The 16428-nt window shown below is 54.3% G+C and overlaps 1 protein-coding gene across 10 annotated transcripts in view; it reads right to left on the bottom strand.

The window, feature by feature from the left end:
* Positions 1-1477: 1477 nt before the first annotated feature.
* Positions 1478-16428, bottom strand: part of HOXD3 (homeobox D3) — a 30698-nt gene continuing 15747 nt past the window's right edge. For 2 of the 10 annotated variants that reach the window (XM_083840994.1, XM_083840998.1), the window contains 3 exons: positions 9386-9469; positions 5393-5944; positions 1478-4985 (listed from right to left, as the gene is read on the bottom strand). In XM_083840994.1, the coding sequence (XP_083697120.1) occupies positions 4237-4985; positions 5393-5885 (1242 nt within the window). In that variant the 5' untranslated portion in view covers positions 5886-5944; positions 9386-9469 and the 3' untranslated portion in view covers positions 1478-4236. The other 8 variants (XM_083840995.1, XM_083840996.1, XM_083840993.1 and 5 more) reach the window with 7 other exon arrangements.

Genomic DNA, 16428 nt, shown 5'->3' with positions numbered 1-16428 from the left:
ACACTCCCGCCGGCTGGAAGCCACTTTACGCCAGGGCTCTCCAGCTCAGGGACCGGGCTGTGGCTCTGCTGGCCGGGCTTTTGGTTGGGACCCAGCTGGCTCAGGCCCGAGCTGAAGGAGGAGGAACTGCTGTTGGATGAAAAGTGCACAGGGTGTGATTGATGAGCCCTGAACAGAGCCGCCCTGCTCCCTCCCCCACCAGTCGTGCTCCCCACGAGGCCCACAGCATGCCCACTGCCCTGCCTCACCTGGCAATGGGGGTTGCTGCCTGCCTGCCAGCCTGGCACTTAGCCCCCCAAAAGTGGCCGGGCCCATCTCCCACCTTTTAGAAAGGGAGCCCCAACCAGTCAACCCAGCCGCTGGCTGGCCCAGCAGCACCGGCTCCTTTGTGCTGCCCATCTGCCTCATGGCTTTTGTTTCCTGTGGGGCTGCGGCAGCATGTGGCCCCGTAGGGCTGATGCTGTGTCTGTCCCACTGGGCACGTGCTGCACACTGGCATGGAGCTGGATGGATGGCAGCACGACTGCGGCTCCTTCCCTGCCACCCCATCCGGCAGCTGCCACCCAGGCACCCCGTCAGCAGCAGCCCAGCAGCTCCATCCCTTTTCTCTGGCTTTTTTCCCTAGTGGAGCCCCTTCTGTGCCCAGGCCTTCCTGCAGGCTGGTTCACAGGGCTTGCATGGGGCTGGTGGCACACAAAGAACCCCGAGATGCATCCTGCCTTCAGTCTGCTCCTGGCAATGGAGCCCTAGTGACTCTGCTGGACCCCCACAAAGTCGGGGGTCTTCCTGGTGGTGCCAACAGGCTCCATCCTTCAGGTATGGTCCCATGGTGGCAGCCACTTGGGGGAACCAGGGCTGGGAGCCCACAATGCTCCTGCTAACAAAGCAGAGCCCATTTGGCTTTGCTTTTTCAGCCCCGCACTGCTGGTGTCAGCCCCACTCAAGAGGGGGTTACTGCATGGACCAGATCATCAAATGAAGATCCAAAGCCCATTGTTGCGATTGGGGCATGGCCTCACCATAGCCTGGTGCCCCCCAATGCCCCTCAGCCAGAGCAGCTCTGTGACCCTGCCCCTGGGTCTGGAGAGGATGGATGGAGAGGGGAAGGAAGGGGAAGGGGTACTGTGGTTCCTATTTGCAAAGAAAGGCAAGGCTGGGATGAGCCCCAGGGCTGGCCTTGGCCAATGAGTTGTGTTTTAAATGGGTGGCTGGAGCTCAGCGCATCAGACGCTGTTGCAAAGGAGCTGAGTTGCTCCTGAGTGTGGAGGGAAAGGGGCTCGTTTATAATTTATGAGTTTTAAATAATGGGCCAAGAAAAAGTCTGGCTTGTGCCAAAGTGTCTTTCTCCTCTAGATTGCTGATCCTTGTACAAACATTGTAAAAATGCCAGCGATCTCACTAAAGTAACATTACTTCTAATAATTAGGTTATCATCACGGACTTCTATCGTGTTACAAACGAGACGCCTCTGCCAGAGTCACGGAGAAGAAAGTGAATTTATTTACAACAAGATTCCCCCTCGCACACGCTCCTCCTCCTCCCCCACTGGAGACCAAGTCTGCAAACCCCGTCTTGCTGCCGCCACACAGGAACAAGAGAGGCCAGCACGCCTCGGCGGCACGGTGCTGGCAATCGGGCGGCGTCTCTGGAAACCCCATCTTCCTCCGGTCTGGGGAAGGACTATCTGTACACGGCCTTTTCTCTCTTAACGGATTTTATGAAGGACTAATAGTGTAAGTCAGAGCAGACACTGTTTGAAGAACAGCCTACAGAGCACGAAGGTGGGAAACACTTGGGAAAAGCACATTGGGTTACACCAGGGACGGCCCTGCAGATATGGTACCGTCTTGCCATTTTGCAGCTGGAAGCAGATGATGAGAGACACGTCGTGTTTTCAAGAACACACAAAATAATATACATGGACAATTCCAGTCGTGGGTACATCAATTACAGAAGGCTTGGAGATACAAACATATATATATACTTATGGAATATCATAGAAGTATAATTCACGAGTAGTGTCTAGCCTTATTTTTTACGTCATTTGTATATTTTGATCACTCCAGGATGGAGCTTCTAAGAAATGATCGTGTGAGGACTTCCATAGAGAACAATTTTAGGGCTCAAAATGGTTAAAATATGTCTCTGACCAAAGTAGTTTATTCTGTTCTCTTTTGTTTACACATCTACAACACATATATCCAAATTTGCTTGGGTAAAAGTGAAATTTAGTAAAAGATACACTTTTTCAGCATAGTACAACATCATTAAAATTGCACAGAGGGGAAAATAAAAATCTAAGTGACATTTTGAATCATTACTGTCCAGCCAAACACAAATATCTGAAGACAGAGAAGAAAGGAGGAAAGGAAAAGGAAGAAAGGAAGAAAGGAAGAAAGGAAGAAAGGAAGAAAGGAAGAAAGGAAGAAAGGAAGAAAGGAAAAAGAAAGAAAGAAAGAAAGAAAGAAAGAAAGAAAGAAAGAAAGAAAGAAAGAAAGAAAGAAAGAAAGAAAGAAACTTGTCTGTGTTGACCAGAATTGGAGGAGTTAAAATATTTCTCACAATAGGAATTCCAGGTCCTGTCATTAGAGGATGGAGTAGGAGTTGCAGTGTTTGTCAAACTGGAAAGTGACGCGTCAGATGGTTTTGTGGGGAATACAGAAGATCTGATTAATCTTTAACTCGACACTTTTAGAAACAGATAAGAGTAGACTTCTCGGAGCGACATGTACCATCAGGAAGAGACTTTAATGCCAACCTTTACAGAAAGTGTCTCTGTAAGTCCAGTGAGGGATTCAACACAGCCGTGTAACTAAAGAGGAGAAAACACGAGGTTTCAGAGCATCGTTCCTTTTTTTTATTATTCCTTTCTTTTATTTTCTCTCCTTTTTTTTAATTTTTTTTTTATATTTTTATTCTTCCCCATGTGTTAGCTGTCCCCTTTGTGGGACCGGGCTGTCTTGGGCTCTGGGCCGCTGTCCGCGCCCCGCCCTGGCAGCTCCCTTTCGGCTGTATGTATCTGATTGTCAATTTTCTTTCAAAGTTTATTTTTATGATAAAAACAAGAGGAAAAGCTCAGGCTTCCAAAGATGTCTAAAAATTTGATTTATGGTTAGTATAAAGACAACAGTATAAATAACAAAGGAGGTGGCAGCTGCTGCACGGATTGCTATGGAGACCCTAATGAAATTAGCACTATCAGAGGGTTTCTAATATATTTGTTTTGCGTTAAGCTTCTAATTTCTTTCCTATTTCAGATAGCCAGAATGTAATGAACAACAACAACAACAAAAGTAGAAAAAAAGAAAATAGCCCACCGAAAAATGTGTGCGACAGATCCCTAGTCAATAAATAAATGCTAACCTCACCGAGGTTTTCGTAGGCAGGATTTGGTCTGACCCAAGATGGCCAAGCCTCGTAGACCGCCTCCTCCCCGCGGCTGCGCTCCCAGCGCGGAGGCGGCCCCGCGGTGCCAGCCGGGCTGAAATAAATACTTGAAAAAAATACTGCGCTTTTTTTTTTTTAACTTTTTTTTTTTTCGAGTGTAACGGCTCTTTGTGTGACGCCACGGTTTGTTTTACTCTATTAATGACTTACAAGTCGCTGTCTTAATTAATCCTTACATAAACTACAAACACCAGCCACTGTTACAACTGTTCAAGACTACTCTCTCAACTAGCTCAGACCGAAGATACTAAATAGGTGAAATGTAAGTCACCACGGACCTGGATCGATCTCCCGAAGCGTTGGTGAATAAACTCTACAAATAGCCACATAAATACATTAAGACGAGGATAAATAATCAGTGATACAAAAATGTCTCGCTTAAAATAATAAATACATATCATTTAGTCCGCTGCGATCCTCACGTTACGGAAGAATTCATAAATTAACTTATCTGAAATAAGCTCACACGCGGGCAAGTTCCCACCGCTCACAACTGGTCTACAACACCTCAGCATGACGCGCTGCTAACACTAATGGATCTCTAAGACTTACCTTCAAGTACATCATTACCAGCTTATTAGTCCCTTGGTTTGCAGTATATTGCACTGTCATGCTTAGAACAGCTAGAAAAGGACGGCTCCTGCTCACGGACCTACTCGGGGCTGCGGGGAAGGAGGGTGGTGGCTCTTAGGGGAGGCAAATCCGCTAATACTGCTGGCACCGGCAACACGGTCACGTCCGAAAAGTGAGGTAATCAGAGGCGAGCCCGCTCCGCTCGCTCCCGGCCCGCTACAGATGCGTGAGCTTGGGCGCCTCCTGCATCCGTCCCTGAGACGTGTGGTGAGAGGAGAGGTCCGTGTAGGTGGGGTGGGGGTCGCAAGGTCCGTGGTGGTGGCTGCCGGGGATCTGCGCGGCGCAGCTGTAGTCCACGCTGGCGGAGGAGGGGTGCTGCAGGTGCCCCAGGTTGAACATGGGGCCCGAGGCCGGCATCGAGTCCACGAAGTTACCCCCGACGTAGACGGGGCTGCCCTGCAGGCCGGGGTTGGCGAAGCCGCCGCTGCTCTGCAGGGGGTGCGGGTCGTACTCCGCGCCCGCGTAGCGCTTCTGCTGCGGCAGGCAGCTGCTCAGCGGCGCCGTGTAGGCGGCCAGCCCGTACATGCTCTGCTGGGACTTGGCGAAGGAGGTGGGCGAGGGGGTGTCGTAGCTGAGGCTGTTGACGCCGGGGAGCTGGCTGGAGTAGCCGACGTGGTTCGGGCCGCTCAGGGGGGGGCTGCGGTCCGGGGACTGCCCCACGGGGGAGTGCATGATCCCTTTGGCTTTCTGGTCCTTTTTGTACTTCATCCTGCGGTTCTGGAACCAGATCTTGATCTGCCGCTCGGTCAGGTTCAGCAGGTTGGCCATCTCCACCCGGCGCGGCCGGCACAGGTAGCGGTTGAAGTGGAACTCCTTCTCCAGCTCCACCAGCTGCGCGCTGGTGTAGGCTGTGCGCACCCGCTTGGAGGCCGGCCCGGGGGGGCTCTTGTCCTCGCAGCTCTCTCCTGCGGGGAAGAGGCGCCGAGAGCCGTTGGTCCCCGCCGAAAGCCCGCTAGGGTCCCCCGGAGCCCCCCGCCCCCTCCCGCTCCGCAGGGGTCCCGGGGGCGGCCTCCCCCCGCACACACTCCCCCCACCGCCACCACCCCCCGACGGCGCCCCCCCCCTCCCCCTGCTGCCTCCCTCCAGAGCCCGTCCAGGCCCGTCGGGGGCCACTCTCGCCTGGGCTTGCGGGGCGAGCGGGACGGGAGCCCCCAGGCCGCCCCCCCCCCCCCCCAGGGCCGGGACCCCCGAGCCGGCAGCCGGAGGAAGGCGGGGGGCGGCTCCCAGGATGCGCCCCCGGGGCAGGGGCAGGGGCGGGCATCGGGGTGGGGGGGGACGGGCAGGAAACGGGGGGCGGGTGCGGGGCGGCTACCTGAGGGGGGGCAGGTGCTTTTCTGCTTGGAGTTCTGCCGGGACTCCTTCATCCAGGGGAATATCTGCTTGCTGAGGGTGGCGGTGGCGGAGCCCGAGGAGTTGGGGCCCCCCTTGGCTTTTTTCGGAGGGGGCGCGCTGGGAGGGTTGGGCGGGGAGGAGGGTGGCAGCGCCGGGGGCTGCTGCTCTCCCATGCCCGGGGGCTGGCTGCCCCCGGGGCCGCCCCCCGCCGTCCTCATGCAGCTGCCGTTCAGCTCGCTGCCCTTGTGCGCCGGGCCGCGGCCGGGCGCCGAGCCCTGGACGGAGCAGGCGGAGGCGGGGTACTCGCCGTCCAGGCCGGCCGGGCCGTAGGGCTGGTGGGCCGCGCCGTAGGGGTAGGCGTCGGCCTTGCTGTACGTGTAGCCCCCGAAGAGCCCCGCGTTGTCGTAGTAGGCGGCTTTCTGCATCTTGCGCTCTGCGATCGCCAAGGCCCGCGGCCCCTGCTCAAATATCATTGACTGCCTCCCCGCGCCTCACGTCGTCGGCCTGGGCCACTCGCCGCCGCGGGAGCCACCTGGGGAGGGGGACAGCGGGGACACAAAAGAGACCTTCAGTGGTGGGCGCCCGGCTGGGAGAGGCCGGCATGGCCCCAGCACGTCCCGCATCCCCGAGTCCCCGGCCTCGGTGGGACAGGGGGAGCGGGGACAGCAGGCATGGGGACAGATGACACCAGGATAGGATCAGGGGACACGGTGCAGGGGACACCATGGAAGGAGCAGAAGACACCGGGGAAGGCGCAGGGGACACCATGGAAGAACAGGGAACATCAGGGAAGGAGCAGGAAACATCATGGAAGGAGCAGGGAACATCATGGAAGGAGCAGGGAACACCAGAGAAGAAGCAGAAGACACCAGAGAAGGACCAGAGTCACCAGGGGGGAAGCAGGGGGCACCAGGGAAGGAGCAGGGTCACCAGAGCGTGCTGGGGAAGGCCCAGGGGACCCCAGGGAAGGAGCCACCCGAGAAGGATGGTGCTGCGGAGGAGCAGGAGCGCGTTGGTGGGGCTTCCTAGAGACAGCTTTCTCGGGGTCTTTGGGGACCTGGGGTTCTTGTTGGTTTGTTTGCTTGTTACGTTTTGCTTGGTCTTTGGGCCGTTTCCTCGGGAATCTGGCAAAGGCTCCCAGAGAGCACCGCGGGGCCAGCCCCGCTCCGCTGCCCGGGGACACCCTGCTCCGCAACCAAGTCAGGGGCCCGGCCACGGGTGGGTGCTGTCCCCAGAGCCCCCCCGGACCCATTTGGGCAGAGATCCCGCGGGCATCCCCCACGGCCGCCCGCCGGCACGCGTGCGCACGGCCGCGCACGGCTGACATGATGGATTGAGCCGGGCTGCAGCCGGGCGAAGGCAGAAAAATCCCGTCGCCTTTGTACACCCGGCCTCCTTCTTGCCCCGGATTACTCCGGAGTTAAAGTATAACCGACGCCATTCACTAACTTTGCTTTGCACTATAAAGGATGTCGCAGGTCAGCTCCCCTATTTTAATTCCGTGATGAATTAAAATCCCTCACCCGACGTTTCTCGTCCCTTTCATTTGTCCCCAGCAGAAAGAACCTGAGACACTGGGGATGTTTTTTAAGGGATGGTTTTCATTATAAACGCTGATTCTATGATCTCTTCTTTTACCGGTCTGCAAACTCATGGCGCTCCCCTCCCCGCCCCCCGATCAAGCCGCCCCGCCTGGAAATGCCCGGGGATGAGAGGTCCCCGGAGGTCTGAGTTTTGGGGCAGGGCGCTGCCTTTCCCCTGGTCGCACCCGGGACTTCTCTCTTGCTGCAGGACAGAAACTCGCCCGCAATCTGGTTACGGCTTTTCAGTATTCCCTGTTCTCAATTTTACGCGGTATTTTTCTTGTCGGGTTGGGTTTGCGTCTCACATTTTTAGTAATTTTAAAGATTAGCACATACTTCAGCTGACTGTATAAGTCTGAACCTCAACGTACCTTAGGAGTTTATTATATTTCTCCAGGGTTCAAGCCTATTAACATGCCAGAGAAAAGTAGCTAGAAAATTTTGAACAGTGTCTGAAAATTACCATTCTCCAGCCTGTACTTAGGCAACACTACAATAGCACTACTCTTTCTCCCGTAGCAATTGGTATAGTCAAGTACCTAAAAATTCCCTAAAATTCAGTGCCATATACGTCTGTACGGGGAGAGCTGCAGCCCGCAGCCGCTCTCGACAGTTTATCCCCGGTCACAAACCGCCGCCGTCCCTTTCTTCCCTGAACAAAAGCGTGGGATTATCTGGGAAGCTGATAGGAATGGGAAAGGAGCTATTTTCCTCTCCTGGAAAGTTTTAGTAAAAGGATGTCTAAGGGAACGAAGACTGAGGATTCAGATGAGTTTTAATAAACTACTATAATCTGGACGAGCCTTGAAAGTATTTCTCTGCAAAATAACTCTGTCGCTCATTTTCCACTTCTATCATCTACATTTTCGGGAGCAGTCTGGACTGAGGACTTTTGTTAGCACAACACTGCCTTGAGCATATGCTTTTATGTGCCTCGTAAAATATAGTTCCCAAAAGAATACGCAGAATCTTAAGAAAGAATATTGCTGTTAAGCTGTTAAAAGCCTTATTTCTTTTCTGAAATACCAACTGCTTGTGAACTCTGCTTGAACCTAAAAAGGAGGCTATGGGCCATAAATCACATGGACAATGCTCAACTGTTTGGTGGCTCATCTTTAGATCTTAAAAAGAGAGAGAGGGAGAGAAAGAGGAAGAGAGAGACCTTTCTAGGTTTTGATTTTCCACGAGTGCAAGGCCCAGGGTGATGTTTTTGTAGGGAGCACCAAAGCAGGGGCTCGACACTTGGTGGTTTGGCCAGAAACAGCCTCCAGGAAAAAAAGGTGACATCCAAATGGCGAGGCCGAGCCGTGGGAGGTGGGCTCGGAGGCACTGAGGGTAGGAAACGGCAAAGTATCCATGTCTGTGTTTCGAATTTCCCTTCCTCCTCTCCAGAAAGGTTAACCTCAGCCGAACCGCTCGGCGTTACACATGATAATGGGGCTCTTTGTCCCGCCGCTGGTCTCAGCGCCTTTGGGGTGCCCCCGCCGTGGGGGCTCAGCACCCGCCGCCCGAGCCCCGCACTCCGCACCCGCGGATACCCGCGCACGACCGCGCAGGGCCCGCGGCCAGCTGCGCCCCGGCACTTCCATATTAAGCAGTTCTCTCCTAAAACTTCCACTACACTTAATTCTGCCGAGGATCAATATCTCATATGATACCGAATAAATAAAAGGCGGCGAGAGCGGCCAGTGGAGCGGTTATTAAGGCAGCCGGAGCTCTCAGGGTGCATATCAATGCACCTGTCATTGCGGTTTGTAGCAAAATTTATGACCGCGAGTGCTGTGGCAGTAAACGCTCCGGCCAGGAATGAAAAGGAAAACACTTCCCAAGCCCCAGCACTTTCAGAAGTGCAAAGCAGCCTGCGCGTAGGAGGGAGCCCGGCAAAAGAATTCCCCACTCGGCACATTTCCCGGCCGGCGGCCCGGAGGGAGCCCCGTATATAAGGGGAGCTCTGGGGCCGCCGGCGGCCGCGGCCGGCCCGCGGGCAGGGAACCGGGCTGCTGCCGGGACGGGCACCCACCGGCTGCCGGGGACCCTGCCGAGCCGAGCGGGGTGCCCCTGCCTTTCGGGGAGCCGGGGGAGCGAGGGCAGGGGAGGGCCGGCTCCGGCTCTGGCGGGGCCTTAAAGCAGGTCCGGACCCCCCTCCCCGGGGAGCCCCCCTTCTCCCCAGGGCTGGGCCCAGGCTGTGGCTGCTCCCCAGCCGGGCCCGGCAGCGAACTGCGTGTCCCGGAGGGGCTTCCCAGGGACTGCTGCTCCTCGGCCTCCATGCAGCGACAGTCCCGGGAGCCTGCAGCCCCGGCCCCGCTCCCCGGCGGCTCTGCTCCCTCCGGAGGGGCCGTCGGGCCGGGGACAGCGGGATACGGACGGAAAAGGAAATTTAGAGAACTCACCACACTTATGTTTTTTCTTGAATTTTGACTTTAACAGTGTGTGTAGGATCTTCAGGTTCCTTGGGATAATCCTTGGGCACGGACCTGCAACAAAAGTGAGAACTCTCAGCGGAAGCTGGTTTGTTTTGGACTTTCTTCCTTAGGACTTTGTTAATAAATGCACGTCTTGTCCGCAGCCCCTCACCGTGTCTCTAAGTCCACGTCAGATCTTTTACCAGACAAAGGGCAGACGCTTCTCTTCATTTATTAATAACGCTTTGGGAGAGGCGGGGAGCGAAGAAACGAGCAAAATACGCCCGGAGAGCCGCCGCCTCCACCGCAGCGAGGCCGAGGGGAGCCGGCGGGGTCCGAGCCGGGGCCGCAGCGCCCGGGAGCCGCGGGCAGCCCCCGCTCGGCTGAGGGCTCCGCTCCTGCGGGGCTGGCGCGGGTCCTTCTCCCCCCACACCCCCCGGCTCCCCATCCACCGGCTGAGACAGAGAGAAAGAGAAGCGAAGAGACCCCGGCGCTGAAAATACGCCGCAAACGCTTGTGGCTCGAAACGCGCATTTTGCATCTCATCGTGTGATGTGTCGAGTCAGGACTTTAGGAACTTAAGAATGCCAGAAAATCCCCCACAAAGAAGCCCAGGTCATTATAAAGACGATATCTAGCAGCCATAAGCCTTTGAAATGACCTTTGGCTTGTATAGCAATAACTCACCACTTAATGAACAACCAACGGAAGCGCCTCCAATACCTCACAACACAACAGACATTACAACTTTCCACCAAGTCTTCTCTCTCTCTACCCAAACCCAGTAGGATGCGGCATTCCCCTTCCAAATCACCTTAATTTATGCTGGCAAACTGGAGTTAGGGAAGCGAAGCTTCATGATTACACACGGTGCTCGCTCAGGTTCCTGGCCCGGGCCTGTCCCGGTAACGTCTTATATAATATATGCACGTGGGCGTACGTCAACTTTAAGTGCTTTATTTTTTTTTTTAACAGAGATCATTAGAAATAGCACTTTACGGCGTGCAGGAAGAAAAGAAAGCGTAAGTTGGGTTGCACCTTAGCCCCTGAGCGGAGGGAGCGTAACACTGCACACCAAGTCATTGTTACCCGCTGTTGCTAAACGTGGTAAGTTTTCGTCTTGCGTCTAATTAATTATCGACTTCTCTTCCCTTTTCGAAGCAGCCTCACAAGCTCTGGACATGCTTTACTTGGCGACAAGTTGGGCAAATATCTAGATTTCCACGGCCAGAAGGAGAACCTGCAAAGTTTGCGCTGCAAAGAGGGGAGTCTCGGGCTCGCCGGGCTTGAGCTCTGCTCCGACCGAGCCGACTGCAGAGAAGAAGGTGCCAGAGCTCAACCCAGGGAAATCTTTAGAATTATTCAGGCGTGGGCCCAATATAGGTATTATTGAAATTTTAGGTGAAGTTATAAGTGAGTGCTTCCATCGAGCCAAATGAAATGCTGCTTGCAGTAATTGGATTCAGCTGACTAACTTGGCAGGCCAGCAGCTTGGAGGCATACAGCTAAGAAAAATGTTCACTGCCTTTAACTTCTGATCGAGCAGAGCAAGACGCAACAGAGAAAAAAGAGAGAGAGGGAGAGAGAGAGAGAGGAGACCCCCCCCAACTTTGTCCCCTCGCCCCATCGCCCTGCTGCGGCGGCCCCCGAGGAGGACTCGCCCGGGTGGCTCGGGGCGGGCGGGACCCGGCGCAGCCTGATCCCCGCCGCTGCTTGCCGCCACAAAGCGAGCTTTTCCAGGGGGTTCCCCACAAAACACACGGCCCGAGAGCTCGGCCGGGCTGCGGGCAGGCCCCGGGGTAGAGACGGCCGCTCCTGGGAGCCGAAAGCAGCCCAGGAGGGAGCTGAGCCGCGGGTGCACGCGAGGAGGCTGCGGGGCCCTTTGCAGCGGCTGCAGCCCCGCGGCCGCCCCAGGCCAGCCTCGGGCATCCTCCTGGCACCGCATTGATCACACCGCCCCAGCGCACGGCCACAAACTTCTCGGGAGATAAATATCCCACCGAGCCTCCTCAGCCTTTGCGGCTCGGAGGCGTGAGAGCAGCGGCAACGGCAGCACCAGCACGCCGGGGGAGGCGAGTAGCGGCCCCGAGGAGCACGGAGAGGGGAGAAGGCACGAGAACGCGCTCGGCAGGAGTATTTAAGACACCACACGTAGGGGCTCCATTACCTATGAGCCTATTTCAAATCGCACTGTGCAAATCCACACGGCTACCCCCTGCCCGGCTACCCACGGCAACGAATTAATGGGATGCTCAATCTTACTTTGGCGATGGGAGCGTCCAGCAAAGTTGTCTCCCCCTCTTTTTTTTTTTTTTGGTTATTTGTAATTCCCTTCCTGAAACCACCGAAAATGGGGGATAGGAGAGAGATAAACATTTTTCTCCTAGCCTTTGGGAAGGAGTTCGCTTTTTATTCAAACGGCATAATAAAAAGGAGATACAGCTTAAAACGCACAAGGAGGTGGGGATTACTTCATGCATTTGCAGCCGTCGTGGGCAGAGATTACAAACAAATTCCAGACAGTCCCTGAGTAAAGGCGATAATGCAGCCCCTGTGGTTAAAGGTCCCATTTTGTCATGCAGTTGCTTACCTGTGTGTCAATTTATCATAAACCTGGGCTCCTCACTTTTCAGGATCTGTGCTTGCAGCTTTTAGAATATATCCTTCACCCTTTGTCTGCAGACAATACTGTCCTAAGCCTGATCTTGCGGTTTTACAGACATTTCCACACACCAGAATTCCCGATAGAACGAAAACAGGCACAGGCTCAACTACCAATAAAAGAGAGCGAGTGGAAATCGGAATTTGTTGGGGTTTAGGGAAAAAAAAAAAAATCAACACACAACCCTTTAGCCATCAGCCTTCTGGAATCAAAGGCGGCAACTGGCCGGCTCTCGTTTTGTTTTGTTTTTAAATCGTGCGGCCATGGAAGAATTTTGGGGAAGAGCAGGAGAACCCCCTTTCTGACCAGAAATATAGGCACTGCCCTAAAATCCAGCCACATTCGCCCACGTGATCGCGGGAGCAGCTCGCCGGGGCTGAGGCTGGCCCGCTCCCCTCACCCCCTCGCAGCGGGGCTGCCCAGACGGGACCGGGGGCGGCGACACCCCCGCGCCCCGCGCCCCGCTCCCCGGCCGCTCCGCACCGCTCCGCACCGCACCGCGCCGGCCGGCTCCCGCACTTACGCGCCCCGCGGGGCTGGCGGGGCCGCTCCGCGCCCGCCCGAGCGCCGGGGAAGAGGTGAACTCCGCCGGGTACGGCCAGGGAGTGGAGCGAGAGGAGGAACTGGGGACCGGCTGCACCCCACCGCCTGAGCCCCGGGCAGCTCGGCAGCAACGCTGCTCCGGCGGCAAGGCGCCCGGGCCGACCGGCGAGCGCGGGTTTTTGGGTTTCTCCTTCTCCGTCCCGGGAAAAATGCTGGGCTGCTGGGACTACCCCTGTCTGGAGGCTAAAGAAGCGTCGGGAGAAAGAAAAAAAAAAAAAAAAAAAAAACTCATGACATTTGTGCGTGTGTGTGTCTGCCCTGAGCCTGCCTCCCCTCTCCGTGTGTGTGTAGAGACACAGAGCAACCCTGGAGTATATCCGTCATGTGTGCCCGCAAAGCTCCCCAACAATTCCAGTTCGGCAAAATACATATATATTAGCTTCTCTGTTTGATTTTCTAACATATCAGTAGCTATAAATACACCACACCTAATCTAACATCTGCTATGATTTCATTACCATCCAAAGCACGGGGATGTGACAGTAACGTATTACCTTACAATACTAACCGTAAGTGCATTGTAACATTTATCTAAATTACATTGCTTTTCCTGACTTTGCAAACCAGTTATGAAAAGATTGGAGTCCGGTGATGGAAGCGTAAGTTCAATGTAAATTATTGTGTACGGCTTCGGATTTATAATCCTATATTTCTTCGAAATGATGCACTTAAATCTCGCCTCAAGTAAGAGGGAATGGTTCTTTATATCCTTTTCCGTCAGCCATATATTTCGGCGTCTGTGTACTTTCGCAGAGCCCCCGCGCCCGTGTGTACACACGCAGAGCCCCGCATGCCCCTGTGCACGCTCGCGTGTGTACACACACGGCCGAAGGCTCTTCTGCAGGGCTTCGGGCATTTGGGATGACGACGAGGTCTTTCTCTTCCCACACACCACAGAGAGGGGAAAGTTGGGCTCCAGTCGAGCCCAGAGCACGAGGAGGCTGGGGAAGAAAATGCCTCCTCGGGGGGCAGCTCGGAAAGCCCTGGAAAAAGTCCCGAGGCCGCGAGGTGGCTGCTCGGAGGCTAGGGCTAAAAAATGTGAAATTTAAGGTAAAAATGGAGGCCGGCAGGAAGAAAGGAGCGCCCTCGCCACCAGAATTAAGACATCGCAGAGGGGACTAAGAAAGTATTAAGGAAATGTTAATCCTCGGCGCTGGTGGGACTCCAGCTTTGCGTGAATTTGTCTCCAGTAAAGGATCTAAGACTTCTTCAATCGGAGCATATGTTCATAGAGCAATAAAACAGAAAGATTTACAGTCTCCGCCCGCCCCCCAGCAGCCTCGCACCCTTTCAGGAATTACTTATGATGATTTATAACAACAACTCCGGCAATTGTCAAACTGATAAAATAGCCCGGGCTATATGCAGGAATAAACGCTCTTATGAAAGGGCTTCGATTTATGGTCGGGTCCATTTTACTGCGCGCCTTGGTGGAGTTTGGTTTCTTTCCCGGACCAGCAGGATAATATAAAACTTCATTGATAAAAACGTAGGAGTTCTGGTGAAGTAGCAAATCTGTTCCTTAGTCACTAGCAAAGCACATAAACATTTGTCATCTTTGAATAATTGAATTAATGTGTTATTGTTTGAATGTATAATTCATAACATCGGAAACTTTGTCTCTGTCCTGCCACCGAAACGGAAGTAATAAAAAGCTACCATCTACGGTTTTTTAGAAATTACTCCAGCAAGGGATAATAAAGAATATCCTGTTTGCAGAAAGTATTTCCAGCTGACTCTGGGATTTAATAGAGAAACCTCAGGCTCGTGGTCCATATTTCACAGAGTTTGTGGAGAGCGCCTTTCCATAACACCGTGCCCTCCGATTCTCCTCAGCGCGGGCTATCGATTGGGACCCGGCAGGCGGCCGCGGCCGTGCTCCGGGGGCCGGGGGCCGACAGACAGGGGCCGGGGCCGGCCGGAGCGGGGCGCGGGAGCGGAGCGGGGCCGGCCTTGGGGCGGCGGCGGAGCGCGGGGCACGGCGCACCCGGGGCTGGCTTCGCGGGTGCGCAGCCTCCGCGGTAGCCCCGCTGTCAGGACGCGGGGCCAGATTTACAACCCCGGCTGAAAAGAAGTCCGCGGCCTTTCCCCGCGGCTCGGAGCGGGCGGCGGATGCCCTGGCAGCCGCGCTGTTCCGCGGGGCGCTCCGCGCCTCTCCGCGCCTCCCCGCGCAGGCGGCAGCGGCCAGCGCCGGCGCCGCCGGGGGCCGCGGCAGCCTCCTCCCGGCGCTCCGCGGCGCTCCGCGCTCCGCTTCCCCCCGCTCCCTGGGAACCAAAGGTCACCGCTTGCGCCCGGTCCGGCTCCCGGCCGCTGCCGAGCTGGAAATCAGGAAGCAGCGTGCCCTATTTGTCACGCGTTTGACAGCTAAGTTCATTAAGGCTTAAATAAGAAGGAATAAAAGTACCAAAAAGAAAAATGGTTACATACCGGGCGTCTCTTTTTCGGCAGCTACCAAAGAGCTAGGTGTGCAGAGAGAGGGACTGCACCCTTTGTATATTATATTCTTGGGATCTCTTCAGTTTTCAAGTCTGATAGAGTCCTTTGCTTGGCAGATTAATGACGACTCCGTGTTTCTTAAGGGACGTGCTGAATTAATTATTTCGCAAATCACGTGGTCAGGACTTGTAGAAATCTATTCTTATCATCTTCCTTGCACTTTGAAATTCTGCCTGTTATGACTGTTCCTAGCAAGATTATTTTGGTCTCTAGGCTTGCAAAAAAAAAAAAAAAAAATCAGGGGAAAGGGCTAACAAACATGGCCGTTGGAGGCTGTGTGGCTCTGCATTGAGAGGTCCCTATTTACTGTACTGTACAGTGAGGGGTGTTTGCTATTGACTCTGCCTTTCCTCTTCATTCTTACCTTAACGACTAGTGGTGATATAATATACAGAACTGTATTGATGTATCGGTAGTAACAGGAGGAGCCATTAAACAGCAGACAGAGAAAGTATAATCACAAAATGTGTCTCAGCATTTAAACTTAGTGAGCGTGTGCTTGTGAATACACAGCCCCCCCTCGCCCCCCCGCTCTTCAGGCATTGAGGGCACTTGCCTTGTTTTGTGCACTACGCTCCTTTCAGCATCTGAACAAGATACTGTATTTTTGGACTCGTGCCTTGACCACGCTCCAAGAGAGGACAAGTCCTCCCTGACAAATACTTCTGACAAAAATAGTGCCATCGACTTCTCCTAGTCAGAGGGACGTATTGTTGTCTGAGGTGCTTACGCAGGGCTGGAAAAAATGATGTTTGCCTTAGGTGCATGGGAAAGTTTCGACTCTCCAAGTTTGTGTTTTCGTGTGATCTTTCTATTGCATCAGCTGAAAAAGTGAAACTTGCTGCTCAGAGAAAGCTGCTCGCTGCAATGTAATTTCAGGTTGCCATTTCTTTCTTAATTGGCTTCTTCCCGGACTCACCTAAAAGGCACACATCTGTGTGGGGATCGAGGTGACTTCAGGTGTGGCTCCTTGCTTCCTACCACACATGCATAAATCCGGGAGTCATTCTAGGAGGGCTTGTTAAATGCAAAGCAGTAGCAAATGGATGACAGGCACTTTTAACAGCAGCCTAAATGTAAATATAGACTCCAGCTTGGCCTGGAGTCACACCATTACGGCTGGGGCAATCAGCAAACCTGTTCAAAGGGACATTTGGAAGGATGCTATGCAGAGTCACCCATCTTTTAACTTTGTAATGATGGGAGGGCCAAGCATTTCCACAGAAGAGACCCACCTCGTAAGGACTGTTTGTTCAAGGTACAAAACAGA

This window comes from Anser anser, assembly GCF_964211835.1.
Source record: "Anser anser genome assembly, chromosome: 6".
Classification (NCBI taxonomy): domain Eukaryota; kingdom Metazoa; phylum Chordata; class Aves; order Anseriformes; family Anatidae; genus Anser; species Anser anser.
Note: the sequence above shows the minus strand (reverse complement) of the source record. Positions and strands in the feature narration are given on the sequence as shown.